The 16,868-nt window shown below is 43.1% G+C and overlaps 1 protein-coding gene across 2 annotated transcripts in view; it reads left to right on the forward strand.

The window, feature by feature from the left end:
- Window positions 1-6,923, forward strand: part of TESPA1 (thymocyte expressed, positive selection associated 1) — a 31,229-nt gene extending 24,306 nt beyond the window's left edge. For both annotated transcript variants that reach the window (XM_089691392.1, XM_089691393.1), the window contains exons 7-9: window positions 350-430; window positions 1,675-1,883; window positions 5,122-6,923. In XM_089691392.1, the coding sequence (XP_089547518.1) occupies window positions 350-430; window positions 1,675-1,883; window positions 5,122-5,135 (304 nt within the window). In that variant the 3' untranslated portion in view covers window positions 5,136-6,923. The remainder of the gene's footprint in view (window positions 1-349; window positions 431-1,674; window positions 1,884-5,121) is intronic.
- Window positions 6,924-16,868: the final 9,945 nt, after the last annotated feature.

Raw genomic sequence — 16,868 nt, forward strand, 5'->3', positions numbered from 1 at the left:
ATCTATATATACTTTTGGAAACTCAAGGTACCTCAATATAAGGTAAAATGCACAGCTGACTGCAATTTTGATCTTTTTTGTGTGCATATCCTGCACAATACATGAAATATCTTTTAAATTCCAATGTGAAGCATGTCAATCAAACTGTCATATATACATGCAGACATTTTTAAATTAACTTTAACAGCTGCAAGTAGCATCTATTTATCTATATCTATCTATCTATCTATCTATCTATCTATCTATCTCTCTATCTATCTATTTATTTTTTCAACTGTTATTTGTTCATTGATCCTTTTTTTAACATATATTTAATAACACAGGTTATTTGTTTCTTTCATGCTTGCAGGTTGGTAGATCATCCTCGACTTAAGACAATGTACATGGGTGACAGTATGACATCAGCCAGCACCGTCAAAACCAGTTCCAGGTATTGCCTGCTAAACAAACACTCCTTCTTCAGTCTATTAAGATCATAATGCTTCAATAACCATTTATCTTGTTTATCATTGTCATTACGAAGAATATGCTTGTCTCATTCTTTAAAATAGCATATCCTGAACTTTTTTAAGCTTTTAGAGATTAGAAAGCGCTTTATCCACTTTCTAAAGATGTATGTTTTCACTAGGGAGGTTTTTCCTAAATTTCTGTGCCAGGTGGCACGGGTCATTGAGACATGAAGTGAGAGAAAATCTCCCTAGTGGGCTTGCTGCAGTATAACCCCTCTGCACTCTACAAATAGTTTTTTTTGTTGGCATAGGAGTTCCTGTTGAGGAAATTTCACTTAACTGCCTTCACCGGTGCTACTCTACAGAAATGAGGGTAGCAATTATCAGACATTCTAACCGTTTTTTCATTTTACCCCAAATGAATAAACATTTTTGCTACATGTTCACAAGTATAACTGAAGGCAAAACATATTTTAGTTTTAGATAGAAAGGAGAGGGATTAAAACATCTGTCAGATTTTATTGCTCTCAGTGTCCCTGTTAGGGACATTCACCCTCTCTATATTTCCTGTTTACCATTATCATGGAGAGTGAAAGTGAAAGAAAACCCCACATTTTGGATTATCACCAAAACAATAATAGGGGGAAAATCTTCCAATGCAGGCAGTAGTTCTGACAAGCACAAATTCCCTCACTTAGGAGCAATTTCCTCTCACTTCCTGTACAGGCTATGGGACAAAAAGTGAAGAGAAATCTCCCTGATGACAATGGAAAACAAACATTGACATTTGTTATATCCTTCCCTTGCACTATCCAAAATGAAAAAAAAAGTGTTGCCTTTACATCTACTTTAAACAAATTATAAATATTACATGGTGGTTGTCATGAATAGATGGGTCATCCACCAAAAGTTCTTCTATTAGCTGACTGACTCATCAGTATTCATTCTTGTTTTTTATATTTATGTGAGACTCCCCAGGGCTAATCTATAATTTGATGAACAAGACACAACAAACCTACGCCAAGGGTGTCTGCAGAGCTGGCTGCATACCAAATATACATATATCCCTAAATTTCCAGCTGGCCGGTATACTTTATATAGAGCTAACCACACGTGCACAGTCAGTCTACTCTCTTGAAGAGAGAGTTTTGTAAGAACTCTTTTATTTTATCTTCCAGATTGCATGATCTGATCTTTTTATCATGTTGTGCTTTTTTTCTTTCAGCATTTCAGAAATCCTGACAATATGTCAAGCAGACGCAGAGAGCATCTTATATAACCTGGGTTTTGCCTGTGAGAAAATGTGTTCCATGTATAAGATCCCTACCAGATTTTTCCTCTGCCCTTCTCAAGCCACAGGCATTAATTTCAGAATGTTTTTTGAATCTCTGTTGGACAGAATAAAGCGAGGAGACCCCACCTACATACCTGCAGGTTTGTACCTTTATACCACAGGGCCAAATTAGGGGTAACTGATGGCCTAAGCACAGCCCAGTGATGGTGCCTCCCTCGGACCTCCTCCTCCCCCTCCACAAGTGTATAGTTACCAAGGCCTGACTGCCTTGACCTTCGTTGCCTCCTGGACACACTAAAATGCTGAAATTGGTAGCACGCAGACTAAATGCCTAGTAGCAGGTAGCCTTAATCTGAATTTTTGAAGTACCTTCTCACATGGTTTTGCACGTGATGCATAGTGGCCCATTTTAACAAGTTAGAAGAAGAAGGCATATCTTGATTTTTGTTTGGAGATGTGTACTTTTAAAATGCATGTAAAATGTACATACAGTGCATCATTCATGCCCTTATAGTCCTTTGTGATAACGGCATGCCCCTCTGTCCACACTTTCCTATCTGCCAGTTCTCAATACTGCAAATCAAAACTATGCTCTCCGATAACTCTTCCCACACTTTCCACAATACATTCTCTATTAGCACCTCCTTCACCACCAACACTATCACCACTATATTCTCTGGGTCTGGTGCCCAAACTATGATCTTTGGAAGGATTTGTTCAGATGTAGCACTTTCCTAGATAGGTTGCTAAGAAAGCTAAGTAAATGTAGTTCTGTTTGGTTCCACTGTAATCAGTGGATCAGTTTGTGATTGTTTTGGGCTGTTCTGGGCTCCACTACTTGCAGGTTTGATTGTTTCTCCCTGCTTTCTGGAAGACTTTAGAATGTAGTGGCCTAGAAAGGCAAATCAGCAACCTGAATATTTATACTGTCTTAGCCAACCCATGGGAGAGGGTGCCCAGAAGGCAGCTGGGAGAGTGCATATATAGTCTGGAGCTTGGGAGTACCCTGTTTTTGTCCAGGAGGAGAAGTTCCCAGTCTGAAGGGCTGCTGTCCATTTGGGCAGTCCAGCTGTACATATAAATGTGCTCATCAAGGTTGCAGCTGTTTCAAAGCTGGGGGCCTATTTTACTGAACCTTGCTGGAACTGATTAAGGGATTCCACTGAGGATCTGGTCAGGAGAGTTCATGCAAGAAACATCTGCCTGATGTTGGAAGGAGTCATCCAAGTATCCATGTTGTCCATTTGTGAGTACAGAACGGTGTCAAGGATCCTAGTGACCATTTGCTGCTAATATCCCTTTTGAATCAGTGCCAGAGAAGAACTCTAGGATAGGCAACACAATTACCCATTACACCACCCCCCTACGCAAAACACTAAACCGGTAAAAACATTTTGAAAATCCTTACCATTTGGGAGAAAAGTCTAACTGAATGTTCATGACCTCCTCTTTGTAATTAAAAAAATAACAGCATCTGCTCTGCCAATGAGGAGGTGTAACAGCAGAGACTACATCATATCCTCTCCTCTCTCTTTGTAGTAAAAGGAAACTACAGTTCCCATCAATCACCCGGAATTATATGGAATGTGGGCAGGTACACTAGGCCTGTATATGTTGAATGTTACTGAAAGTCTCGGTTTGCCCACCACTGCAAGTGGAGCTGAATTACATCACTGCTTCATGGAGAAAGAACTACAGGGATGTGACAAGATCAGTGCCTGGGGAAATAGGAGGAATAGCAGCCACAGGTCTTACAAACAGAAAACCAAAGAGAGTTAACGGTTTGATTTAAAAATGTATAGGCTATTTCAGAGGAATTACTGAGTGAACCAGAAGATGGATGACATATTCAGTGAAGGTAGGGTATCAGCAACAAGGACAGTAAAAAAAGTTTTTTGCCTGGATTTATGCTTTAAATTTGGGACCTTCAATTTGGAGTCTCAGTGTTGCTAGAGGAATCATACCCAGATGTTTGAGAAAGTAATAATGTCCTTGTGTTACTACATTGTGTTGCTGGTGTATCCCAAAGCTCCCCTGATCCCCATCCAAGTTTATTCAGCAATAGATATAAAAAAACACCCTTAGACTGATCATTGAGCCAGAAGTGTGACTGTTGCTGTGTGCCTGGCTGCTGCTGCTACACTAGTTTGGGAAAAGAATCTAGGGAAAAACAGTAGGGCCATTCAGGGGTGAGAGCTACACGGACATGGCATTGGATCTCATACCTTAGTTAGTGTGTTACTGGAGTGTGACTTGCTGTTCTTCTGCAAGAAGACAGAAAGGACAGTTTATACAAGAATCCTCTCCCCCAGCTATGGCCAGCTCCATCTCTACCTCCTAGCACTACACTTTCCATGACCGCTTCCATCTTCATCTTCTTTCTGCTTTCTCTCACTCTACCCAGTATGTGATCAGCTCACACTTTGCTTTTGCTCTCAGTGCCAGTTCACACTGATGTGAGTTTTATGTGGATCAGATGTGATCCACAAAGCATAGGTTCGCATGTAATCTACAAAAGCATTATTTCCAATGCAGGCTGTTCACATATATGCGATTCGGTCCAAAAAAGGGTCCCTTTGCGAGTTTAGTGTGGGTGTGGTGCGAATTTAATCTCCTGCTATGCCCATTCCCCTTAGAAATTGCATTCAGTTTGCACCTGTCACAGCAGAACTCGCACTGTGATACCGCATCAGATTTGCACTGCAGCAGTGTGAACTGGCTCTCATTCATCCTCAGTTACCAAATACTGTATTCTGCCTTCCCTGCCACTGCCAATGTTCATTGTCACCTGCTGTTCCTCTTTCTTTCAGCCCCTGCTGTCTGTTTTCCATTTGACTCCTCTATTTACTCCCTCTACAAATCCATGTTCATCTGCCAATCTGACCCCAGATTCTTCTCTCATGGTGTCTGATCAACTCACTCTTGCACTTACCAGTGGCCAATAATCAGCTATTTGTATTCTCCTCTATCCCTTATTTGCAAGTTCACTATAAACGGTCTCTAGAATTCCTGGATGGACAGTAATGGATACTAGTGTGTTATGAATCACTCAGAGGCCAAAAAATAAAGTATCATAATAATTAACTCATTTAGGAACATGTACACATTTTCTACTTTGTATCTGGAAAACCCAACAATGAACTTCTCTTATTTTCTCCCCTTTGATTCTGTTTCCAACCAGAAATCTACTGAGCTGAAAAAAATCCTGAAAATGGAAAATAATAAAAATAAATAAATGGAAAATAATTTAATAACCAAATGGAAGGGCTGATAAGCTGAAATACATTAAATTCTTGTTCTTGGATCTATATTCTACAGATAAAATATTTTCTGGAATCAAATTCAATAAATACTTATTGATTATTTTTATTTTTTCAGATCATGAAGTTTGAAAAAACACAGTCTGCACCTTTAACATCCTCTATCCCCATGTGACAAAGACATTTCTAAGAAACTAGAAAACTTTGGACACTGGACTCTCAGTGATATTCTGTACTTTTAAAGCAGTCTGCAAGCATTCATGTGACATACAGAGTAAAAGCTTAGATGAAGTCTATAGTTACTAACAGATACATCTTTATGGTAAAAGTGAGTGTGATATTCCTCACTCATTTAATGTACAGTTTATGAAATAACATGACCAGAGCAATTACACTAAACATCATATGACCATTCAGAAATTGGCTCGGGGATCCATGGTACATGGTGGCAGATATTCTACACTGCCAGTGCAAGTGCAAGGTACTCAAAAGAAGTTTCAAAATGACCTCTGGCAGCAGGGACCAGACAAGGGGTGGGCTGAGGGGCGACTGCCCTGGGCATGATAGGGATTTGGGGGTTGTACTAGAAGGGATGCTTTGAACTAGTAGGGGGAGATTTGTGTTAGGAAGGGGGATGGGGGAGGGATTTGTGCTAGCAGAGATGATTGGGAGGACTAGTGCTAGGAGAGAGGATTTTTGGGGGGAGGATTTGTGCTAGGAGAGGGGTACGGGGAGGAAGGATTTGTGCTACGAGGAGGGATTTTGGAAGGGAGAGGATTTGAGCTTGGAGGGGGGATTTGTACTGGAAGAGAGGAAATTTTTGTTTGGGGAGAATTTTGGCTTGCAAAGGGAATTTATGCTTAGGGGTAGTATGAAGATAACGTTCATACATTATTCATACATCTTCACCTTGGACTCTAGGTGACCTTGTCTCCGTACTGTCTGGCAGTATATTACTGGTCACAGTTTATTTAAGACTATATGCTCTATAGGTGGATGACAGTAGCTTCATATTCATATTTAAATACAAACAGATGGAACTTTACAGTAATGAGACATGGCAAAAGCAACATATGTTCAGATAAACACTATCTGTTCAGACATAGGTTCACTGTACTACTGGATGACAGCTCTACTTTAAGAATAACACTTTATTAATTGATTGATTTAAAGGATATGTGGCATTGCATTAATTACAATTTTTTTTTAAAAACACAAGTAATGGTAAACCCTAAAGACATCCTATGCAGTTTTCTTGATCTAACTATCTAATGCACTGGTAATATTAGCACATAAAGCTTGCCAATAGGTCCTCTCAGGTAGGAGCATCTGCTGCACACAGATCTCATCTGGAGCTAGAACTATTTGAGATAGGAGCTTTCTTATGATAAATGCCACTAACAATAAAATGAAGTATCATAAACTCACAGATCTTTTGATATGCACTTTTGAAAACTAAGGATTTTAATAGAGCCGACAGCCAAGACTTTAAATTCAGCAACAAGTGTCATCTGAGAATTACATTGTGTAGCAGATGGGACATGAAATTTCTGGACATTAAAATGCAGTGGCTTCTGAAGATCATAGTTCAAGTAGATTCAAAATCAAATTACTAAAATCTCATATAAGATTTTATACTTTATAACTTAAAAAAAAATTGAATGAAAAAGTGAAAACGGTATTTTATTTAAAAAGCATCAATTGTTTACAATGCACAATGCTTTAGCAAACTCATTGCCATCCAGTTAGGGTTTATGTGTCCTTTAAAACAATATTGTTAACAAATTGCTATTATGTGATATGATGAGATGTATTATATTATATTATTTATCACTGAACTCTAGGCATATAGCGACACAAATGTATATAGTGTACCTCTGTAATTATTAATACACCTTTAAATTTCTTTTTAAATCCAAATAGTGCAAATCCAAATAGTGCACACAATATTTGCACTCCTGAATGCCCGTTCGGTTTGCAATAAGCTTACCGCCATCCATGACCTCTTCATCTCCCGCTCCCTCAACCTCCTAGCCATCACCGAAACCTGGGTACAGGCCACTGACTCCACTTCCCCTGCGGCACTCACCCATGGAGGTCTCATCTGGACCCATTCACCAAGACTGAGCGATCGCAGAGGTGGTGGTGTCGGCTTGCTCCTGTCACCGCTTAGCACCTTCCAGGTCCTCCCTAACCCACCCTCTCTTTCCTTCCCCTCCTTTGAGGCGCACTGCATCCGACTCTTCTCACCCACCCCCCTTAGGATCACAGTGATCTACAGGCCTCCCGGATCCATAGCCCGCTTCCTGGATGACTTCGCCGCCTGGCTCCCCTTCTTCCTCTCCTCTGAGCTACCGACCATCATCCTCGGGGACTTCAACATCCCCATCAACGACAACACCCCGGCTACTTCCCAATTCCTCCACCTAACCTCCTCTTTCGCGCTCACACAGCACACTCAATCCTCCACCCACCTCGGAGGGAACACCCTGGACCTTGTCTTTTCCCACCTCTGTACCCTCAACCAGTTCTCGCACACCCCCTTCCCTCTCTCCGACCACCACCTCATCACCTTCTCCATCTCCCCTTCCCCCAACTCCCCCCCTCAAAAACGCCAAACCATCACCAGCCGCAACCTCCGCAACCTGAACCCGGCCCCCCTCCACTCTGCCGCCGACCGCCTACACGACAGCATCCTCCCACTGTCATGTCCTGACATAGCCACCACCTTGTACAATGACTCACTGTCAGCTGCCCTAGACTCTCTGGCACCCCTAACCACACGCATCATCAAACCCAGACCGCTTCAACCGTGGCAGACCGACAGCACTAAACGCCTCAAACGTCGCAGTCGCGCACTGGAGAGACTGTGGCGCAAAACCAGGTCCCCTCATACTTTCTCCCTCTACAAATCTGCATTTCTTATCTACACCTCCTCCCTCCACGCCGCCAAGCAGGCCTACTTTGTTAACCTAATAAACACCCTCTCCTCCTGCCCCCGCCGACTCTTCTCCACCTTCAACTCCCTGCTCTCCCCCCCCCCTCCTCCACTCAGTACCTCTCTCACCGCCCACGAGATTGCCACCCATTTCCACAACAAGATTGACGCTATCCGTAAGGACATCGTCAACTTGCAATCTACCTCCCCACCTAGCCTCCTCGCCCCCGTCACCCCTTCATCTCCCCCCTCCTCTGCCCTCACAACCGCACTGCCCCCCTCCTCTCCCAATGCCCCGCCCACCATAACCCCCCTCGCACTGCACTCCCTCAGCCCTGTCACTACTGAGGAAGTCGCCAAAGTCCTCTCAAAAGCCCGCCTCACTACCTGCCCCCTGGACCCTATCCCCTCTCAACTCCTCCGGTCACCCCCCTCTTCCCTCATCCGCTCCCTCACCCACATCTTCAATCTCTCCCTCTCTACTGGCGTATTCCCCTCCCCCCTAAAGCACGCGCATATCACCCCCATCCTCAAAAAGCCCTCCCTGGATCCCGCGGACCCCAACAACCTCAGACCCATCTCCCTGCTGCCACTCACCTCCAAGCTCCTTGAACGCTTAGTCTACGATCGCCTAAGCTCCCACCTTACAGACAATAACCTCCTTGACCCTCTACAGTCCGGCTTCCGTCCCCTACACTCCACTGAAACTGCCCTCCTCAAAATCACTAACGACCTACTCAACGCCAAAGCCAAGGGCGACTACTCTGTCCTCCTTCTCCTGGACCTCTCTGCGGCCTTCGACACAGTTGACCACCCCCTCCTCCTTAATAAACTACTCTCCCTTGGCATCGGAGATACTGCTCTCTCTTGGTTCTCATCCTACCTATCCCGACGCTCCTTCAGTGTCACCTACAATGGTGCCACCTCCCCCTCCCTCCCCCTCTCTGTTGGGGTCCCCCAAGGCTCTGTCCTTGGACCCCTTCTCTTCTCCATCTACACCTCCTCCCTGGGCAAACTCATACAATCTCACGGCTTCAACTATCACCTCTATGCTGACGACACCCAAATCTACCTCTCCACCCCTCACCTCACCCCCACTATCTCCGCCCGCATCACTCACCTCCTAAATGACATCTCAGACTGGATGTCGCTACACTTCCTCAAGCTCAACCTCTCCAAAACCGAGCTTCTCGTCTTTCCCCCTGCCAACACCCCCCCCCCATCCTATCCATCATCACCAACAACTCCACTATCACTTCCGCCCCGCAAGCCAAAGTCCTTGGCGTCATTCTTGACGCGAACCTCTCCCTCCAACCACATGTCAAATCACTCACAAACACATGCAGGCTCCATCTTCGCAACATTGCCAAGATACGCTCCTTCCTCACCCCAGACACCACCAAACTTCTAGTACACTCCCTCATCATCTCACGCCTTGACTACTGCAACTCTCTCCTCACTGGCCTACCCAAGTGCAGGCTCTCCCCGCTCCAGACCATCCTGAACTCAGCTGCCAGACTCATCCACCTCACCACCCGCTCCACCTCTGCCACCCCCCTCTGCCTCTCCCTCCACTGGCTCCCGATTGCCCAACGCATCAAATTTAAACTCCTAACCCTGACCTACAAAGCCGTACACAACACTGCCCCTGACTACCTCACCAACCTTATCACCAAGTACCACCCTACCCGTACCCTTCGCTCCTCACAGGACCTCCTTCTATCCTGCTCCCTGGTCTCCTCCTCCCATGCACGACTGCAGGACTTCTCCAGGTCCTCCCCCATCCTCTGGAACTCACTGCCCCAATCCATCAGACTGTCGCCTTCCCTATTCACATTCAGGCGCTCCCTCAAAACCCATCTCTTCAGGGAAGCCTACCCCACCCTCACCTAACGGCCATCCTCCCTCATTCCTCCCACCACTTCATCCCCCTCAGCCACTTCCTACTGTACCTTTTACCCCCTCCCTCCTAGATTGTAAGCTCGTAAGAGTAGGGCCCTCTTACCCCTCGTACATTGTTTGTTGTTGTTGTACTGTGCCATGTATTGTCCCCCCTATTGTACAGCGCTGAGCAAACCCTTTGGCGCTATATAAACTCGTAGTAATAATAATAATAATAATAGTGTAAGTTCCTTAATTTGACAAGGTATCAGCCTCTCGCATCCCCCATATTGCATGGTTATAGTGTGAGTGGCAGAGGCAGTACAAGGAGCCCAGACATTGTGGAAGCATCCTTCATCGATGTTGGCAGAAACTGCTTGGATTGGCCAAAGTTTGGGATCCCGAGTGTTGTGCTCCTGGTGGGGCATGGTAGTTTAATTGGATCATGCTTGTCTCAGTGTCACATGCTCAGTAAACTCTTGAGGCATATCTATACCCCTCCTGTCTCCATATATGTTCTCCGGCCCTAAGGATGCATTTCCATATGGATAAGTTCAATCAAACTAGTTCCTGCTGACTCCCAAGGGTCCAGTGCCACATTTCTAGCTCCCACTCCTGCCCCAGGGTGAGACATTGTTTGGTCTGCATCTTTCCACTGTGTCTATGGACCTCCAGATGGTCTGTTCTTATTAGCCCTCCCCTACACGTCCTGAAGAAGCAGCTCTTCTGCGAAACATGTTTAAGCATGTTGAAGATACCCCAGGCTGACATTGGAAGCCCTTTGACTCAATATATTTGTACATTTGTTTACTTGGGCAATTGGTGTATCCTCTGGGTAATGCATTAATGGAAGTGCAATCAATCATTGTATTCTGCATATAATTGTATTTATTTTTAATCCTATGATGATTGTAATAAAAATGGTATATTTTTTATCTAGGATTGTGTCCAGGTACCTAGAAAATCCATCCTTCCTATCCAAACTAGCACAAGGAGCCAATCACTTCATGTGCTGACAAGAAGCATGCTGATAGGAGGATTAAGCAGAGTGGCAGAGAGATGAACTCATCACTGTGCTATTTCTCCTTTCACTGTCCAGTCACAGGTTGGGGGTGGGTCCACAGGAAGAAGGGTGACTGGCCATCAGACTGAGATCATCAAGCTACAGAAAAAAACTACTGCTCTATTTTTATAGCACAGTGTAGCTGTACATACACTATATTGCCAAAAGTGCCAAATCATTGTATTCAGGTGTTCCAATCACCTCCATGGCCACAGGTATAAAAAAAACCAAGCACCTAGGCATGCAGACTGCTTCTACAAACATTTGTGAAAGAATGGGTCGCTCTCAGGAGCTCAGTGAATTCAAGTATGGTACCGTGATAGGTTGCCACCTGTGCAATAAGTCCATCTGTGAAATTTCCTTGCTACTAAATATTCCACGGTCAACTCTTAGTGGTATTATAACAAAGTGGAAGCAACTGGGAACAACAGCAACTCAGCCATGAAGTGGTACACCACGTAAAATGACAGAGCGGGGTCAGCGCATGCTGAAGTGCACAGTGCGCAGAAGTCACCAACTGTCTGCAGAGTCAATAGCTAAAGACCTCCAAACTTCATGTGGCCTTCAGATTAGCACAACAATAATGTGTAGAGAGCTTCATAGAATGGGTTTCCATGGCCGAGCAGCTGCATCCAAGCCTTAAATTACAAAGTGCAATGCAAAGCGTCGGATGCAGTGGTGTAAAGTACGCCACCACTGGACTCTAGAGCAGTGGAGATGTGTTCTCTGGAGTGACAAATCACGCTTCTCTGTCTGGAAATCCGATGGCCATGTCTGAGTTTGGCAGTTGCCAGGAGAACGGTACTTGCCTGACTGCATTGTGCCAAGTGTAAAGTTTGGTGGAGGGGGATTATGGTTTTTCAAGGGTTGAGATTGGCCCCTTATGACTGCACACCAGTGCACAAAACAAGGTCCTTAAAGACATGGATGAGCAAGTTTGGGGTGGAGGAACTTGACTGGCCTGCACAGATTCTTCACCTCAACCTGATAGAACACCTTTGAGATGAATTTGAGCAAAGACTGCAAGCCAGGCCTTCTCGTCCGACATCAGTGCCTAACCTCACAAATGCCCTTCTGGAAGAATGGTCAACCATCCCCATAGACACACTCCTGAACCTTGTGGACAGCCTTCCCAGAAGAGTTGAAGCTGGTATAGCTGAAAAGGGTGGGCTAACTCAATATTTAACCCTACTGACTAAGACTAAGTGCATGTAAAGGCAGGCATCCCAATACTTTTGGCATACAATAGTAAATTATAACCTGTCATGGTATCCCTACAAATACAATTTTTAGTTATGTCATTGAACTTGTAATGGATAGTATCTCTGTAACAATGATAACCAATAAAAATAGCACACAGCTGTGAGTGTCAAAACCAGAATCCCACTTTTTGATTTTAGCCAAGATGAGTGATCAACAGGAATCAGCCTAAGTAGAAATGCCATATTGAGTACAGTGTGTGTCTCCCAGTGTTACCACCAGGTGGCAGAGTGTATCAATAAATGATCTTCATGGTCTTCATGGCTTGCTTTTCAAATTCATTCTTGAAAGTTTTATGCAGCTTTTTTTGGGCATATCGTTAATTTTTTAAAAGGAGATAATGTTTATCCTAGTACACTATCATAAGCTTTCTGGAGAAAAAAATTAAAAGAATTAATACTGTCTATTAAAATGTTTACACCAAATACACTTTTTTTTCTACAATTTTGCTCAGTACCTGTATATTAATTGCACGCCCTGCATTTCATCTATAAGTGATTTTATTAATAAAGTAATCATTACAAATATAAATTTAAGTGATTATAGCTGGTCTGAAAGCATCTTACATTGCAAAAAAAAACAAAATACATTATACGTGGTTGTAAACCATCACAAAGTGAAATTTGAGGGTTCTTCCAGATGTACTAGAACAGGCATTCTGAGGAGAATAACACCAATCACTAATAGAATACTCTCTGCCAGGGTCATGCTCTCCATGAGGTCATTTGCGCTTACCACCTCAAATGGCACTCATAGAGGCCCAGTAGGGGATAGCATTGACATAGAGGCCAAATAGGAGGTGGCATTGATATAGAGACCCAGTAGGGGGTGGCTTTGACATAGAGGTTCAGTAGGGGATGGCAATGACATAGAGGCCCAGTAGGGGGTGGCATTGACATAGAGGCCAAGTAGGGGATGGCATTAACATAGAGGCCCAGTAGGGGGTGGCATTGACATAGAGGCCAAGTAGGGGATGGCACTTACATAGAGGCTCAGTAGGGGATGACATTGACATAGAGGCCAAGAAGGGGATGGCATTGACATAGAGACCCAGTAGGGGGTGGCATTGACATAGAGGCCCAGTGGAGGATGGCATTGACATAGAGGCCCAGTAGGGGGTGGCATTGACATAGAGACCCAGTAGGGGGTGGCTTTGACATAGAGGCTCAGTAGGGGATGGCATTGATATAGAGGCCAAGTAGGGGATGACATTGACATAGGGATCCAGTAAGGGATGGCATTGACATAGGGATCCAGTAGGGGATGGCATTGACATAGAAACCCAGTGGCATTGAGTGTCCATACCGGATACTCCTTCTTCAGTGCATGTTCAGCCCCAGACTGCACAGCATCATTGGTTATGGTGCAGGTGGCCATTAGCGTTTGCCTGCACCATGACAACCAACTACGCTATGGGGATTTACTAAAACTGGCTCACTCAGAATCTGGTGAACCTGTGCATGGTAGCTAATCAACTTCTAACCTCAGCTTGTTCAGTTAAGCTTTGGTAATAAAACCTGGAAGCTGATTGGTTTCTCTGCAGAGCTGCTCCAGATTTTGCACTCTCCAGCTTTATTGAATAAACCCCTCTGTGGCCTGGCCACCTACATCCTAGCAACTAGTGAAGCCTTGCAGCCTAGCATCCGGTCCTCTTCTCTGCATGGATAATATTATATTGTTCCAATAGCAGATTGTAGTATTCAGCAAAGAGCAGTGAACTGGCAGTATCTTTATACTTCTAGGTTTGAGGTATGGCCATGATTCTATACCCATGGTGTTTTGATTCACCACTGTGGCAAAAATTAAACCTCACATTGTCACCAAATGCGACCCATGCAGGTGAATGAGGCTGCACCACAACCGCCCTGCAACCATGTACAATGCATGCAGTTGCAGTGGTTTGGCCATTTCAGGGTTAAACAGGCAATTAGCACTGATCACTGTATACATGTCACTGGGGATGTCAGTGACACCAAGTCAGTTCCCCCCAGTATCAGAATGCCCGCCACGGTCCCACTATAAGTCGCTGATCGCCATCATTACTAGTTAAAAAAAATCCCAATATATAGTTGTGTTCAAAAGTTTACATACCCTGGCAGAAATTGTGAAATTTTGGCATTGATATTGAAAATATGACTGATCATGCCAAAAAATGCTCTTTTATTGAAGGATGATGATCATATGAAGCCATTTATTATCAAATAGTTTTTTGGCTCCTTTTTAAATCATAATGATAACAGAAATCACCAAAAATGGCCATAATCAAAAGTTTCCATACCCTGGAATATTTGGCCTTGGTACAGACACACAAGGTGACACACACAGGTTAAAATGCCAATTAGAGGTTAATGTCCCACATCTGTTGCTTTTTAAATTTAAATTAGTGTCAGTGTATAAATAGTCAATGAGTTTGTTAGCTCTTACGTGGAAGCACTGACTAGGCTAGATACTGAGCCATGGGGATCAGAAAAGAACTGTCAAAAGTCCTGTGTAATAAGGTAATGGAACTTTATAAAGATGGAAAAGGACATAAAAAGATGTCCAAAGCCTTGAATATGCCAATTAGTACTGTTAAATCACCTATTAAGAAGTGGAAAGTTCGGGGATCTCTTGATACCAAGCCAAGGTCAGGTAGACCAAGAAAGATTGCAGCCATAACTGACAGAAGAATTGTCCGGGATTAAAAGGAACACCCACAGGCAACCTCAAAAGATATACAGGCTGCTCTGGAAAAAAGTTGGTGTGGTTGTTTTTAAGTAGTACAATATTGTGATATTTGAACAAAAATGAGCTGTTTGGTCAAGGTGCCAGAAAGAAGATTTTACTGCACCAATGCCACAAAAAATCCCGATTACAATATGCCTGACAACACCTTGACATGCCTAACCAGGCCTTTTTGTGTCATTGATGTAGTAAAGGCTTCTTTCTGGCACCTCGACCATGATGCTCATTTTTGTGCAAGTGTCATCATATTGTGCTCCTTCAAAACAATCACACTGTCTTTTTCCAGAGCAGCCTGTATTTTTCTTGTGGTTACCTATGGGTTTCCCTTTGTATCCCAAACAATTCTTCTGGCAGTTTTGGCTGCAATCTTTCTTGGTCTACCTGACCTTGGCTTGGTATCAAGAGATTCCTGATTATTCTACTTCTTAGTGGAAGTGATGACTGGCATATTCAAGGCTTTGGACATCTTTTTATGTAAATTTAATTTGTGTGCAGCGTTGCATGACCGTGCAATTGTCAGTTCAAATAACGCAGCGCTGTAACGCAACAAATGACCTGGTCAGGAAGGGAGGTAAATAATCTGGAGGGCAAGCGGTTAATCCTTGCAGTTCTGGGGTTTAGCTTTAAGTGAACCTTCAGTGTCTAATTTAATTTCCATTTGTTGATGGGGATTGAATTCTCCTAACTTTATGACCTGCCAACTGTCATTCTTTTGTTTCAGTATAACTTGAGTACAGTTTCAGTGAAATATGTTTAAATTTTAAAGCAGTTAAAAAACCAAAACCAAAAATTTTACATATTGCAGCTTACCAATCATTAGATGTGGTGGCTGCATTTGTTTTCTTTTTTTAGGCTCTTTCCCTGTTTTCACCAGGCGATCTAGCCAGTAACCTCTTTTATTAGGGTACCTATATTATGGATAAAGGAGCAAAAAAGACCGCTTTGGACAGCAGCATTGTCAGTATGGGGGAGGGGGGTGTTAGATGCACTAGCAGATTTAGATACACTAACAAATTTAAACCAAACTCCAGCTCACACTCTTTAAGCAGTTAGAGCAACAGTTTTTTTTCTTGTGGGATAGAGTTTTTACGTAAATAACAACTGACCATTGTAAGCACCCCTGTCAGGGGCAAATGGTTTATTTCAACCCTCTAATTGCTACATCTTCAAACTGTTTGTTCTGCTTGAAAGCAACGGACTTACTGGCCAGATCACCAGGTGAAAATAAAAGAAAACCTTAAAAAGAAAATGAATGCAGCCTAAGTATGGGTAAGCTGCAATACAACAAATGTTTGCTTTCAGGTTTAATATTGCTTTCATCTTTGCTGTATTCAGTACACAGCTACAAAGGTGAATGCTTATTGTATGTTCCTGGCTAGCTCCAGTTCTTGGTTTATGAATTTGCAGCACAGCATTACAAAGCAGCATTGTTTGGGGAAAAAACACTGAGGTCTTTCAGAAAATGTACTGGAAAACTCATTTTAAGTATTAGAGAGGTGGCACAGAATACCAGTCATTTCATTTAAATCCTGACATTTCACCAGTGCATTTAATAAAGTCTGTCTGCATTCTCAAATATGAGTTTTGTTGAAACCCAGTATTTAAAGAAAGACTCCACTTTTGTTAAAAATGTGCTATAAATAATACCAGTAAAAAAATTCCAAAAATCAACTCACTACCATGTAACCATGAGCAATGGAGAGTTCTGTACACTCTATAGATCGCATTCCATGCCATTTTCTGCTCGTGTGATTGGATCACTGAATTTTATTTTTTACCAGCAGCTTTTCTTTTCTTAGTGATTGCTCATAGCAGATTATAGCAGACGGACAACACTAGGAACTCAGGAAGGATGACATTTCTGCAGTGAATGCTAACACAATTTTTGTAATGTGTCAAAATTGTTTTTCTGGTTTAAGTTGAGTTCACTATAACATTATTTTTATATTATATGTATTTATTATCTTATTTATATATTATTATTTATTGATTTATTTAT

This window comes from Staurois parvus, unplaced genomic scaffold (assembly GCF_062004578.1).
Source record: "Staurois parvus isolate SC_StPar_1 unplaced genomic scaffold, SC_StPar_1.0 ptg000562l, whole genome shotgun sequence".
Classification (NCBI taxonomy): domain Eukaryota; kingdom Metazoa; phylum Chordata; class Amphibia; order Anura; family Ranidae; genus Staurois; species Staurois parvus.